The sequence below is a fragment of the Muntiacus reevesi genome, chromosome 20 (assembly GCF_963930625.1).
Source record: "Muntiacus reevesi chromosome 20, mMunRee1.1, whole genome shotgun sequence".
Lineage (NCBI taxonomy): Eukaryota > Metazoa > Chordata > Mammalia > Artiodactyla > Cervidae > Muntiacus > Muntiacus reevesi.
Genome location: NC_089268.1, coordinates 40,517,432 through 40,531,769, shown reverse-complemented (window position 1 = coordinate 40,531,769; position 14,338 = coordinate 40,517,432). Strand labels below are relative to the sequence as shown.

At 38.2% G+C, this 14,338-nt stretch overlaps 1 protein-coding gene across 4 annotated transcripts in view; it reads left to right on the top strand.

Annotated features, from left to right (window-relative positions):
- The window catches only part of CAP2 (cyclase associated actin cytoskeleton regulatory protein 2), a 134,189-nt gene that overhangs the window by 23,058 nt on the left and 96,793 nt on the right, over window positions 1–14,338 (top strand). For all 4 annotated transcript variants that reach the window (XM_065913055.1, XM_065913056.1, XM_065913053.1 and 1 more), the window contains 2 exons: window positions 2,822–2,943; window positions 6,122–6,222. In XM_065913055.1, coding sequence (XP_065769127.1) covers window positions 2,823–2,943; window positions 6,122–6,222 — 222 coding nt within the window. In that variant the 5' untranslated portion in view covers window position 2,822. The remainder of the gene's footprint in view (window positions 1–2,821; window positions 2,944–6,121; window positions 6,223–14,338) is intronic.

Sequence of the window (14,338 nt, the reverse complement as noted above, 5' to 3'; positions counted from 1 at the left end):
GGCCAAAAACCCAAAACATGAAACAGAAGCAATATTGTAACAGCCTCAATAAAGACTTAAAAAGAAAGAGTGAGAAGTCCGGATACTAATTAAGATGAGACATGCCCCTCTGTCTGGGGCAGCAGCCTGATTTTGCCCAAAGCAGTCATAGGTTGGTACGGTCAGTTATGGTACACATACCTAAATCTGATGAACCTGGCCAAATTAGATTGGGTTCATCAAAGGTGGCCTTAATAACATTACATTCCAGGGCCAGTAATTTTAAAGTATATCCTGTGTGGGCCTCCTCGTGGTTCAGTGGGAAAGAATCTGCCTGCCAGTGTAAGAGACCCAGGTTGGATTCCTGGATCAGGAAGATCCCCTGGAGAAGGAATGGCTACCCACTCCAGTACTCTTGCCTGGGAGTTTCCATAGACAGAGGAGCCTGGACGGGCTACAGTCCATGGGGTCGCAAAGACTCAGACACGACTGAGCGACTGAGGACGCACACGCATGTACACTAAGTGTAGTTATCGAAGATCTGTTTAGAAGCAGGAAGGGTAGATTCTCAGTCCCTTAGCTTCGAAACCAATTTATCCCAGCCAGGAGTGCTGGGTAGCTAAAGATCCATGTGTCCAAAAACAACCCCAACAAAATCTAAATTTTTTTCTAAAAATAACCAGTGGAAAATAGAAATAACCATTTTTATTATTTTATATATTTATTCATGTATTTTTTATTGTTATTTTTGGCTCTGCTGGGTCTTCGTTGCTGTGCATGGGCTTTTTCTAGCTGCAGCGCGTAGACTTAGTTGCCCCGTGGTATGTGGAATCCTCCTGGAACAAATATTGAACCTGTGTCCCCTGCACTGGCAGGGAGACTCCCAATCACTGGACCACCAGGGATGTTCTCTCATTCTTATTATTTTAAACTAAAACCTACACTATTAAAAAAATTTAATTTAAAACAATTCATCTACAAAAACACTGAAACCAATGATAATAAGTAGAAGACAGTTAGCTCTTGAAGGGAATGGCATCTGTTGCCAAATGATACAGTTTGATAAATGCATACTTCTTCTGTGCTGGGCTCTTTGATTTAAGATAATTGAGTAAGCAAGGGTTATCACTGGGTTTAGTGTCCTCTGTGGAATTATACTTTAACAGAATTATTGGAAATAGATAAAACATGTAGACACCATTTAGCAGGAATGGTGGTAATGTTAATTATGAGATATGTGTTCATGGGCTTTTTTCTTTTCCTTATTTTTTAAATTATGAATGTATGATAGCACATATATAGGAGACTTGGAAAATATAGAACACAGTTACATACAGTTCCTATATATTACAATTATTTTTTGAGTAGATAAATTGAGATTTTTAGTTGGAGTTTGAATATCAAACTCTCAAAAATTAACAGAACGAATACACAGAAAAGTAGAAGGATATAATAGACCTGTAAAGCACCATGAACCAATTCAACATAATTAAGATTTATACAATTTTCACACAATAGTAGGATATAAATTCTATTCAAGTCCCCATAGACTATAAACTAGGAGACACTGGAACATATCCGGGGACATAAAACAAGGCACAAAATTTTCATGGTCTGAAGCTATTGAAATCATACAGAGTCTGTTCTCTTATCACTATGAAATTATGTTAGAAATCAATATCAAAAGATATTTGAAAATAACCCACATATTTTCAAGTGCAATGGTTCACAGGCTTTTAAGTAAATGTTATATATCAATTTATCGTAGAATAAAGAAGCATACATGGAGACACATGATAACGGTATAAAGAGAGTAAATATTTGTGTATTGCAATATGATTCTTATAAACATCTCTTGGAGAAGGATATGGAAACCCACTCCAGTATTTTTGCCTGGAGAATTCCATGGACAGAGGAGCCTGGCCGTCTACAGTCTATGGGGTCGCAAGAGTCAGACACAACTAAGTGACTAAGCACACACACACAGTATTCTCAGGGCTTCTTTTGGGAGCCAAGGTGGGTGTTTTCCAGTGGGTCAAATATTATGTAGTCAGTGGCTATAAATTGTTATTTGAAAAGCATTTTGGGGCAGCATTATCAAGTTTGGTGGTAAGGAGCAATGAAAAGTCTGAGTCTGACCTGATGCTGACGTGTTGCAGCATACTCTCTTACATACTCTTTGAATTTGCTCTATGCAAAAGTCTCAACTGGATTTTGCAGTGTTTTTGTTTTTAAAATTGGGGTTTATTGTTAATTACATACAATTCAGAAAATACCTGGCAATGGCAGGAGAAAAATATCTAGGGTCCCATCACCCATGTTGAACACTGGTGTTTCTAGGTATAATCTTCTCTTATAAAATTTTTTTTCTACATTGTAGGGGTTTTCTATTTATATGTATTTATTATTATTATTCTATATTTATTATTATTATATTTTGTTTATATGTATTTATTATATATTTATTATTATATTTTATTATTATTTATTTATGTATATGTATTTTTTCAGAGTAGTAACTCAAATATTTTTCCTGTATTATTGCATACTCTGTAAATACCAATTGTAATAGCAAAATAAATAAATAAATAAATAAACATCCCTGAATTGAATAGAAAATAAAATAATCTCAATATAATTAGCTTTTATTCTGCTGTGAGTTTTATGTTTTTTTAATTTCACCTATTTCCCTGACATGTAAAAATATTCTCTAAGTAATTAAAGCCATAGCCATTCCGAATAATTTTTATTTTCCTTCTCACTGCTGTTAAGTTTAATGGTGTCAGCTTGCTAATCCTCCCTGATGCTCACATGGCCTCCATTTGTGCCTGCATTTTCCTAGGATGGCAGAAATGCAGGGGCTCATGGAAAGACTGGAGCGGGCTGTCGGCCGACTGGAGCTGTTGTCTGCAGGGTCACACAGGCCTCCTGGGGACTGCGGGGAAGTTAATGGTGTCAACGGAGGTAGGACTACACAGTTGTCATTACTGGTCTCTTTGTGGGTCACTTAACTTTGTTCCCATCATTGGGTTCTCATGGAACATTTCTGTGAACTCCTTTCTCTATGACCATGACTTTAACCAGATGCAAGCGATCCCCAAAAAAGAGAAAAAGAAAGTCTCAATCCACAGTCCACAAAAATTACCTCTATCTGTGCCTGTTAGCAGCACAATCCATGAGCTGAATGTCATTATTCTTTAATTTCAGTGTTTATACTGCTCTTCCACATTCAGTGACTAAATATATTATCTAAGTCATTATCAAAAAGAAGCTAATGTTCTCGATTAGAGTGTAAATTGGAAGAAATTATCATTCTGTACCTTTTAATTTTAAAGAGAACAAGTCATTAATTATAAGAACTGCAGTTTTGAAGGAAGAGAATCTGATGTGAAACCAAGTATTATTTCAAGGTAGCATGATCACATCACATTGCTTTACATTTACCGTTTCTCACCAAATATGTTTTTAAAATTATATGCTAATGCCACACATTTTTAAAAAGTTAAAAAAAGAGTTTAAAAAATTATGTGATCAAACATGTAAAAAGTTAACATACTATGCATGGCCAACTCTGTTATCTACCGTAATTTTTCCAACTTCTTTTTGTCTAAGGTTGCAGATTTAGCAAATAAGAATACAAGACACCCAGTTAAACTTGCATTTCAGACAGACTACCTTTTTTTTGGTAGAAGTGTGTTCTGATTACTGCATGGGATATACTGCATGATACATAACTTCCTCTAAAAATTTATTCAGTGTTTATTTGAAATTCAAATTTAAATGGACAATCTGTATTTAATCTGGCAACTCTATTCTTGTCTCACACCCATTTCCTCCTTATCTGACCCATTTTGAATTTTGTCAGTCTTTTGGGGCTTGAGAAAAGCCTTGGGGAAGAGGGAGCTTCAAAAAAAAAGCTTTCACTGGGCAAGATCCACATTGGTGCTTCTAGAATTTCAGGCGTATTTGGAGCTGTGCCTTGCATTACATGCCCTGGGACAGAAATGACTGTGTGAACACAAATGCACAGGCTGGGTTTTTTCCCCCTCCCTACCCCTCAAACATAATGAAAATTAAAATGCTTTGAATGAATTGAAAGGGGATGTTGTTTAAAGGAAGGCTGCCAGGGGCCTGTAAGTTTTTTCCGCATCAAATGAGACACATCTATGATTTCATTTTAAGCTTCTTTTTGTTAACTATACAGTTGGTACATGAGATTCAATAGACTTTATTTGTAAGGAAATATTTTCACGTTCTCTTCAGTAACTTTGTTTCCTTATGCCTTTGGCATCAGGTGATCAAAAGGCATTTCTGAGATTGCTGCCCACAAATATAAAGCCTGTGAATACATAAAATAAACTCCAACTCCCAGGAGGCTGTGTAGTGTTGCTGAGTTAAGGAAAAAAGAAACTCCAATAATTCAAACCTCACTTACACAAAGAGGTACTAGACTGCTCTTTTCACTTTCTTCATAGAAAAAGAATTTCCTGGGAAAATTAATAAGCTAAGCAAATTTGGAAGGCATATACTTAAATTAAATTACTTAAATATTGAAACACAGTTTCTAGTATAACAAATCATTCCAAACTGATTGTTATAAAGTTCTCTTAAAACGACTTAGCCAGCAATTTACTATTCTGTTGATAGTATGAAATGAAGACAGGTACTTAGTAGGGTAATTAGTAAAAGGTCTGAATGATGTCCATCCTTAAAGTCTTGTCTTATCCTAAACAACATCACTTCCACTTCTTCTGAATTAGTCAGCTTTGGTAATTTTCTAAATTTTATTTTTAACAAATCCTTAAGGACAATCTTTTTACCTTAAATGTAAACACCATCATTACAATGATGTTATAACTAAAGTTAATTTTTTTTAATTTAAAAGAACTTTGTAGAAGGAGCCAGTTCATTACAGATCCATAGTATGCACAGATCAAAGAACTGCCCTAAGAGACTGGTGTTATGTTGTGTTTTATGATGTGTTTTTTGCTCACTTTGACAATCAGGTAAGTTAGGCTCAATACTTGAAGAAATATTTTCATTCCTGCCAATTGACAAGTACTGTGGTAGATGCAGGGGAATCTAAGATGAATTATACACAGTCCTAAATCTTCCAAAATCTTTGGTCTCAATGCATTACTATTCTGGGCCTCAAATGCTTTGATTAAGAGATGCTCAAAGGATGCAGACTGGGGAGAAAGACAGGTCATTAAAGGCTGCCCGGAGGAGGTGTGGGCAGAGCTGAGTGATGGAAGGAAATTGAAAAATATTCCCTTTTATCATTGTCCCTTCTGCTATGTAGAGGCCTCCATCACATTTTAAAACCTTTTCCCACTTTAAAACACTAGGCAGAGACCCCTCAGACCTCTTCCACGGCAATAAACAGGTTTATCTGTTTCCAAATGGATCCATAAGCAATCTTTGGGTTTGCACCTCTTTTATGTTATAGAAGTTGGTACATACTGCATTTTAAACTTAGGATGATAACTCAGCTTCAATACCCTGCTTAGAAGTGAGACTTAGAAGTAGGTGCAGGGAACTCTGAACAACTGTTTCCATCACTCTCTGGGCCCGTGGAAAGGGCAACTGGGAACCAGGGAGAAGAAAGGAAGTTTATCCTGTGCATTTATGAGCTTGGATATTTCTGTCCAGTGTAAGAATGGGACTCCTAAGTTTGACTTTGAATCTTAATAGGCTGTACTGCTAAATTTGTCAGTATTATCTTTCTCAATATTAGAGATGCAGTCAGAGACTTAGACAAAAGTTTCTTTAATGAAAAGTCAGGGAAAGAAATACAGAGCACCTCGGGTTGGGCCATTGCCACTTCAGCTTTAGAGTAATTTAGCAGATCAGAATTCACTGTGGATTAGCGCACCCGTCATTTTTACACCTACCCTCAATGTCGCTCTTCCCCTGGGAAGTGAAGGGGGGAGTAAATGAATATGTGAAATCAACTGTCTTCCTACTTTGCCCAGAGTTCATTATTACCTTTTAATTGTCCTGAATAATCTTGGTAACTATTTGCAAGGTCATTATAGAACTTGGACAGGTCTGTGTAGAAGTAAGTACACTGTTACTTATGGCAAAGCAGTTCCAGCTTTCACTAAATTACCAGGGAATAACACAATGTTCTTTTCTAAAGGTGTGGCACCCTCTGTGGAGGCCTTCGACAAGCTGATGAACAGCATGGTGGCTGAGTTTTTAAAGAAAAGTAGGATCCTGGCCGGTGACGTGGAGACCCATGTGAGTACTTTCTTCTGTTGTATTCTGTGGAAAGATTGACTGCTATTAAAATATTTTTAAAATAATGGTCATAACCAGGGCTGGCAAAGGATGGAGGGATTGAGACCCTTGTGTGCTGCTGGTGGGAATGTAAAAGGTGCGGCCCATATGGAAACGAATACGGCAGTCCTGCAGAACATTAAAAACAGAATTATCATATGATCCAGCCATTTTACTTCTGGATATAGACCCCCAAATAATTGAAAGCAGTATCTCAAAGAGATATTTGTGTACCCATGTTCATAGCAGCATTATTCGCAGTAGCCAAAACGTGGAAGCAACCCAAGTTTCTGTTGACAGATGACGGGATAAACAAAATGTGGTCTGTGCATACAATGGAATATTATTCTTTCGTAAAAGGAAATTCTCACACAATGAAAACCTGGATGAACCTTGAGGATGTTATGCTAAATAAAATAAGCCAGGTCATAAAAAGGTACTGTACTGGGGAATTCTGGTGGTCCAGTGGTTAGGAATTGGCACTTTCACTGGTTGGGGAACTATGATCCCACAAGCCGTGCGACATGGCCGGAAAAAGAAAAAAAGTTACTTAGGATTTCATTTATATGAGGTATTTAGAGTAGTCATAGAAACAAAAAGTAGAATGGTGGTTGCCAGGGACTGGAGGGAAGGATAAAAACAGGAACTTGTTTAATAGGTATTGTTTTACTTTTGCAATGCAGACTAAACTCCAGAAGAAAATCTGGCAGTCTGATGCATAACAATGTGGATATACTTAACGCTACTGAACTGTATACTTTAGAAATGGTTAATATGATACATTTTGCATTATGTATATTTTACCACAATTTTTTTTTTTAAACTGCAGCCTGAGGAAAAACAGAGTTGTAGAATTTGATAATCTCTGGATTGGTAGAGACTTTTAATGATATCTAGGCTAGCCTCCCAGTTTAGACACTTTCTATACATTTTAAAAATCTTTAGCATTTTCCCTGATGCTAGACAATGTTTGTGTCCTTTTAATGAAAGTAAAAGCCAAACCAATTAACAACCTAGAAGAAAAAAAATTTTATTCAAGTTCTTTTTATTCATTTGCCTTTGTTTCTTGCAGAGGATTGAATTCAAAACCCATCCGCTTATAGATTTCTCAGTAAGAGAGCATCCCGGCAAAACCATTTTCAGTATAGACTCGCAGAAAATCTGATTCTTGAATAAAGTTGTGGTTTGCGGTTTTAAAAAAAAAAACTCTTTTTGCTCCTTCTTCAATTAGACGTTATACACAGCACTCAACACCAGTCTTCCAGGGGATCTGGCAACTCAGATTATTCCCTTGGTTCCATAATTGTAATTAAATAGGTGTTTATCTCATCACATTTGCAATGTATTTGCTCATCACATCTAAGAAAAATGAAGATTAGTCTCATGGACCTTTTTATTAAATATTACTGTTAAAATCCTCACTGGCAAAAGAAAGGAAGCTCTGATATGCAGGAGTTCTAGAAAAGTCTGTGTAGTAGGACCTACTTGAGATGTATCACAGAACTCTAGAATTGCCCTGGTTTGTTCTTGAGCTTGATGTCTATGTTTACAGAAACCAGGTCTGCAGTAACATGGTGGCTGAGCTTCTGATATGTAGACTCATGATCGCACTTGTAAATCTAACATATAAAATGGAGTATCAGCCCCAAGACACTAAAAGAGATTCTTAAATAATTGAAGAACAGTTTACTCTCTTGAAAACTATTATAATAATTATTATATTAGTATTGTTACCATTAACATTGACATTATATTATATGTAATGTATACTTCTGAGGTACATAGTACATTATAATTCTTATTAGTAATGTCACAAAATTTTATATAGTGTTCTTTTACTGGGGAATAATGAAGCCTGTAAATATGTATATTTAACTTTGCATTTTAAGAAATGTAGGGTTTGCATACTAAGTAATTCTCTTCAAGCTGCAGAGTAAACAGTTCCTTTAAATTCTTTGTAGAACGAAGAGAGTTATCAATAAAGTGTAGCTTGATTTATGTGAAGTTTTTTCTTCTCCCTGCTCATCAGCCTGAGAACAGCATGACTCGAAGGAATATTCTCAATAATGAATAGATAATGCTTAAAGAAATTTGCGTTTTTCACTAATTAGTTTTTTAACAAGGAAGGAAGGTGGGGAAAGAAGAAAGGCAAGAAGGGAAGCAAGAGAAGAGAAAGAGAGGAAAACACTTGTCATCTGAAAATGTAGACTCGGGTTCTATAACACAAAGAAAAGTGCAGGGAGCTTTTGTCCATCTGCCCATGACTTTAATACATTGAACAAGCAGTTTATTTTTTCTCTCTTATAGAACCATGTGTCACTGACATTAAGCTTGCAGCTGCTGCCTCTCCCATAAGCCAGAAGTGGGGGTTGAACTTTGTTCCAAGAACACACCTGTTGCTTAGGGAAAAAAAAAACCCACATACCTGATTGTACAGTATGGAAATTTGAGACTGACACAAATGTGCATCATGTTAACTCCTGTCCCTGTGTGTAAAAGCTATTTCACAGACACTAACAATGAAAAAGGGCAGCCGAGCTATGATTTAACGTCTGTCTTGATGTGTTGGCTGCTGGTCGGGTTTAATTTACTGAACACTCAATAGTCTATTGACAGAACAGACCACAAAAAAAGGGAACTAATAGCTACAATTAGGAAGCTCTGTTGAACCAAAGAACATAGCAGGTTTAGAAAAGATTAGATCTTGTAAAGCCGCCTTGTATGCAGCATAAACTGAAGGGCTTATTTAAATTACCCTTCAACACAGGAACGCTGACACAGCTTGCACTCTTTTTAAGGGAGAAACAAACAATGCACAATTTTATAATAGATGTTTAGGGTAAATATAGTCCTCAATGTCAAAGAAAAGGATCCCCCAGAAACTGGGCCTTCAGAATTGTAAGCCCTTGGTCAACAATCATTTATTCTTAAATGGATGAATGTGATTTGTTTTTGTTTAAAAACAAAGCTGTCCTATTGTTATCCATGGTATATGTAACTAATCTTGAGTCTGTTTCTAAATGATTTGACCATCATGAAACAACTGCAAATCATATAGCTCTTCTTAACTCAAGCCCTTTTTGGAGATTTATAGAATTTACATATTAATGTTTGTAAAGATCTGGAACATTTATTTCTTATCATGATTAAGATGGATACAAAAGAAATATTCTTTTATTAATTGTTCAATAAAAATGAGAGACCCACAGTTTGAACAAAAGGGCAATAAAATTCAGCAAAAAAGCATAATACACTAAACATGGTAAGATTAAGTGGTATTAAACAATATTATAGCTTTGAGTTCCTGGACTTTATAATGGATGGACCTATGTAGACAGTTATTATAGCTCTACTTTTAATGGGCCGTGGCTACTCTTGTAGATATTCCTAGAACTTGTTACTTACTTAAATCATCTACAGAATGTCTTGTTCATTTTATGCCTTGCTGGTTAGGTAACATGTCCAAAGGATTTGTAAGTTAAGGATGATCTCTTGTTTGTATCTGAATTTCAAAGCTGGCTCTTAACTTTTTATAGCATGACCTTGAGCTAGTCCTTACCCTTCTCAGTAATGAGACTGGACCATATCACTTCCAAGGGCTCTCAGAGCCCCTTTGAGTGACTCACCCTTTGTCTCAGTGTAAAAGCATGAGGCAGTTACTCAGTTGCCAAATGAAGAGCTTGAGATAGAACAGCTTCATCACCAATATAAAGAAAAAAAAATCTTGAGCCATGCCAGGGAAAGAACCTTAAACAAGCAAAACAAGCAGAAGGAAACATGTCAGAAAAAGGATACACAGAACACTAAAGATAACATATCATCCTGCTTTATGATAATATAGAAAAAAATCAGACTCCTTCATTTAAAAAAACCTTGAGAGACTTCCCTGGCAGTCCAGGGGCTAAAAAGACTCCATGCTCTGAATATAGGAGCCCAGGTTCTATCCCCAGTCAGGGAATTAGATCCCACATGCCACAACTAAAGGTCCTGCATGCCACAGCTAAGACCTGGTGTGGCCAAATAAATAAATACAAAAAAATGAAAAATACAAATAAAAGACCTTGCAGCCTCCGTGAGTCTGTCCTTCTTGGTCTTATTGGTTCTTACTTCTTCCTTGACATGGACCTATCCCTAGAATAAATAACGTAAAAAAGGCTATATATTTATTTTACTAATTGTATCCATATTCTTTCTTCGATTTTAGAAAACCTTTATGGGTAGTTTGTACTCAAAAAGAACAACCATTTGCATTTTTGGTGCTTTATAATCTGGGTCTATGTAGAAACCCTCCTGCCCCCACCAAAAACAAAAAACAATCAGAAGCACAAGTTTGGTGCCTTCTGAGAAACCTGTATGCAGGTCAAGAAGCAACAGTTAGAACCTGACATGGAACAATGAACTGGTTCCAAATTGGGAAAGGAGTATGTCAAGGCTGTATATTGTCACCCTGCTTATTTAAGTTAAGGGCTTCCCTGGTAGCTCAGCTGGTAAGGAATTTGTCTGCAGTGCAGGAAACCCTGTTTTGATTCCTGGGTCAGAAGATCCGCTGGTGAAGGGATAGGCTACCCACTCCAGTATTCTTGGGCTTCCCTGGTGGCTCAGCTGGTAAAGAATCTGCCTACAATGAGGGAGACCTGGGTTCAGTCCCTGGGTTGGGAATATCCTCTGGAGAAGGGAATGGCTACCCACTCCAGTATTCTGGCCTGGAGAATTATTTATATGCAGAACACATGATACGAAATGCCAGGCTGGATGAATCACAAGCTGGAATCAAGATTGATGGGAGAAATATCAACAACCTCAGATATGCAGATGATACCACCCTTATGGCAGAAAGTGAAGAGAAGAAGCTAAAGAGCCTCTTGATGAAGGTGAAAGAGGAGAGTGAAAAAGTTGGCTTAAAACTCAACATTCGGAAAACTAAGATCAAGGCATCTGGTCCCATCACTTCATGGCAAATACATGGGGAAACAATGGAAACAGTGACAGACTTTCTTTTCTTGGGCTCCAAAATCACTGCGGATGGTGACTGCAGCCATGAAATTAAAACACACTTGCTCCTTGGAAGAAAAGCTGTGACAAACCTAAACAGTGTATTAAAAAGCAGAGACATCACTTTGCCAACAAAGTTCTGTTTAGTGAAAAACCAAAGCTATGGTTTTTCCAGTAGTTATGTTGGATATGAGAGTTGAACAATAAAGAAGGCTCAGTGCCTTTGAATTGTGGTGCTAGAGAAGACTCCTTGACAGTCCCTTGGACTCTCTTGCAAGGAGATCAAACCAGTCAATCCTAAAGGAAATCAACCTTGAATATTCATTGGAAGGACTGATGCTGAAGTTCCCAATATTTTGACTCCCTGATGTGAAGAGCCCATTCATTGGAAAAGACCCTGGGGAAAGATTAAGGGCAGGAGGAGAAAGGGGCGACAGGGGATGAGATGGTTGGATGGCATCACTGATTCAATGGACGTGAGTTTGTGCTAGCTCCAAGAGATAGTGGAAGACAGAGGAGCCTGGCATGCTGCAGTCGGTGGGGTCGCCAAGAGTCAGACACAACGGAGCAACTGAACAACAACAGCAGTGAAACAGCCCATTCCACACAGATCCATCCTCCTCAATCTCCTGCTTGCCTTCAGTCAAATTGGTCCTCCCATTGACTAGTTTCTTGCTAATAGTTTTAGTCTGAACATTTATTTTTATTATAATTAAACATAAATATACCTTGGCAATCTCAAGCTCAAAGGATCATGTGACATGTGTCACATTCTCCAGATGGCAGAGACCCCCCCACCAAAAAAAATTACTTGTACAAAGAATTCTGCATCTAGGTTTCAAACAGGCTTTATATTAGGGATCTTCTGTTTTACAGTCTTAGCCAGTTATGATAGAATTATTAGAGAAGAAACTACCGTGGAAATCATTCATTCCAATAAACATCCTCATTTCTTTTTCTTTGTCTTTCTGCCTCCCTCCCTCTCTCCATCCCTCCCTCTCTCCCTCCTCTTCTTTATCTCCTAACACCCAGGGACAACTCTCTGAAAGAGAGTGTACTTGAAGGTGTTAGTCACTCTGTCATGTCCGACTCTTTGGGATTCCATGGACTGTAGTCCTCTAGGCTCCTCTGTCCATGGGATTTCTCAGGCCAGAATACTAGAATGGATTGCCATCTCCTTCTGCAAGGAATCTTCCTGATCCAGGGATTGAACCTAGATCTTCTGCATTGCAGATAGACTCTTTATCATCTGAACCATCAGGGAAGCCCTCCAACATACATCCTCATTTCTCTTTGTCTTTCTGCCTCCCTCTCTCTCTCCATCCCTCTCTCTCTCCCTTCTCTTCCTTCTTTTCTTCCTCTCTACCTGTCTTGTTCTCTTCCTTTCTTCAAAGAAAGAAACTGCAACCTAGAGAGGTTGGTGATGTAGGTGCCACGTTGTATACAGAACCATGACCCCATGGCAGAGGAGGAATCTGGTCTCCAGCATCTCCATCCGTGGTTTGGGAGATGCCTGGCTTAGACCCCCTGGGTCAGCTGTCTCTCACTGCCTTTGTAAGCAACTGAATTACTAGTAAGATGCAGTGGCATGTATCTGTCACCTCTTCTTGTCCTCTGCACTCAACCGCTGGCACCGTTCCCCCTATCAGATTTGCACAATAGGTCAAGAAAAGGGTGGACTTGGGCTCAGCAGGTGAGGAGAGGAGTTAGAGTGAACGTCACCGTAACTCGTGTCTTTCATGTGTCTCAGAGCAGTGCTGAGTGAGGCAGCAGAACAGTGACCTCCAGGACAGATGAACTGTATCCTTTATGGTCTTCTTCCCAGTTACTAAACCAGCCTGCTCTCAGCCTGGTCATCACTCACTGTGCTGTTGACACCAAATTGGCAGAATTCAGAAGGATCACAGATCAATCCATCTGTTTGGTTTCTTTCCAAGAAGGTGGTGAATTTTGACTTTCAGCACTGAACACATACTTTGTTTTTAACTTAAGGATGTTTGCTTTTAGAACATCTAATCCCCGTCTCTGCCCTTAAACATCCTAGTTTCATAGCACGTTTTAAGCCTAGGGAAGGCTCTTTATCAGGAACTGGACTTGGAATCTCAGCATCTCTTGAAGAAACACCAGGCATCACTAATTGCCAGAATCTCCCTGTTTACTCCACCAAAAATAAATGTCTCCGGAATATTTTGCTGAGACGGTGAGTTGGGTTCCATGAATCTCTCAGGTTAAGATGAGACCTGTGCTTTTCTTTCTGCTTCTTAAAGGAAACCTAAGGAAACCTGTGGAACACCAGCCTTGATTATTCTCTTCTGCTCTGTGATCACTGGTGTAATCAAAATGGAAGAACTGAAATATGCAGAGATGTGTTCTGAACGTACTCAGACTTCTGTGTGCACGTTGCTATATTTAAAGTGGATGGGCAGCAAGGTCCTACTCTATAGCACAGGGAACTCTACTCAATGTTATATGGCAGCCTGGATGGGAGGGAAGTTTGGGGGAGAATGGACACATGTACATGTATGACTGAGTTGCTCTCTTGTGCACCTGAAACTATCACAACATTGGTAAGCAGCTATACTCCAATACAGAATAAAAAGTTAAAAAAAAAACAGCGAAATACCCTTTCAGAAGATTGTTTCCATGTGAGAATTTAATCATGTTACTTAGTACTGCACGATAGAGTTCCTTTTCCTTTCTCTTGCCTTTTTCTTTTTTCCCCCTTTCCTTCTTCCTAAAACTATGCCAATAATGCGAACACTTGTTGTTGTTTTCTTTCTAGACTTCAGGATAATTTAATTGTTTGCCTGGAGGCTGCTTCAGCATCTGAAAATTAATACTTTGTCTAAAAGTAACAACCTGATCTCATTTTGATTATCTTATTATTTCTATTCTAGCAACCATACCCACAGAACACGCCACACACACAGACACATACAGAGACATGCCCCTCCACACATGTATATCTACTGTCCACCTAAGAATTCCTTATCATGCTGTATTAGCTACATATAAGAAAAAACAGCCTCGATCAAATAGATGGGCACTCTGACCTGAGTCACTCTACTCGTAGTGCATGTGTTTG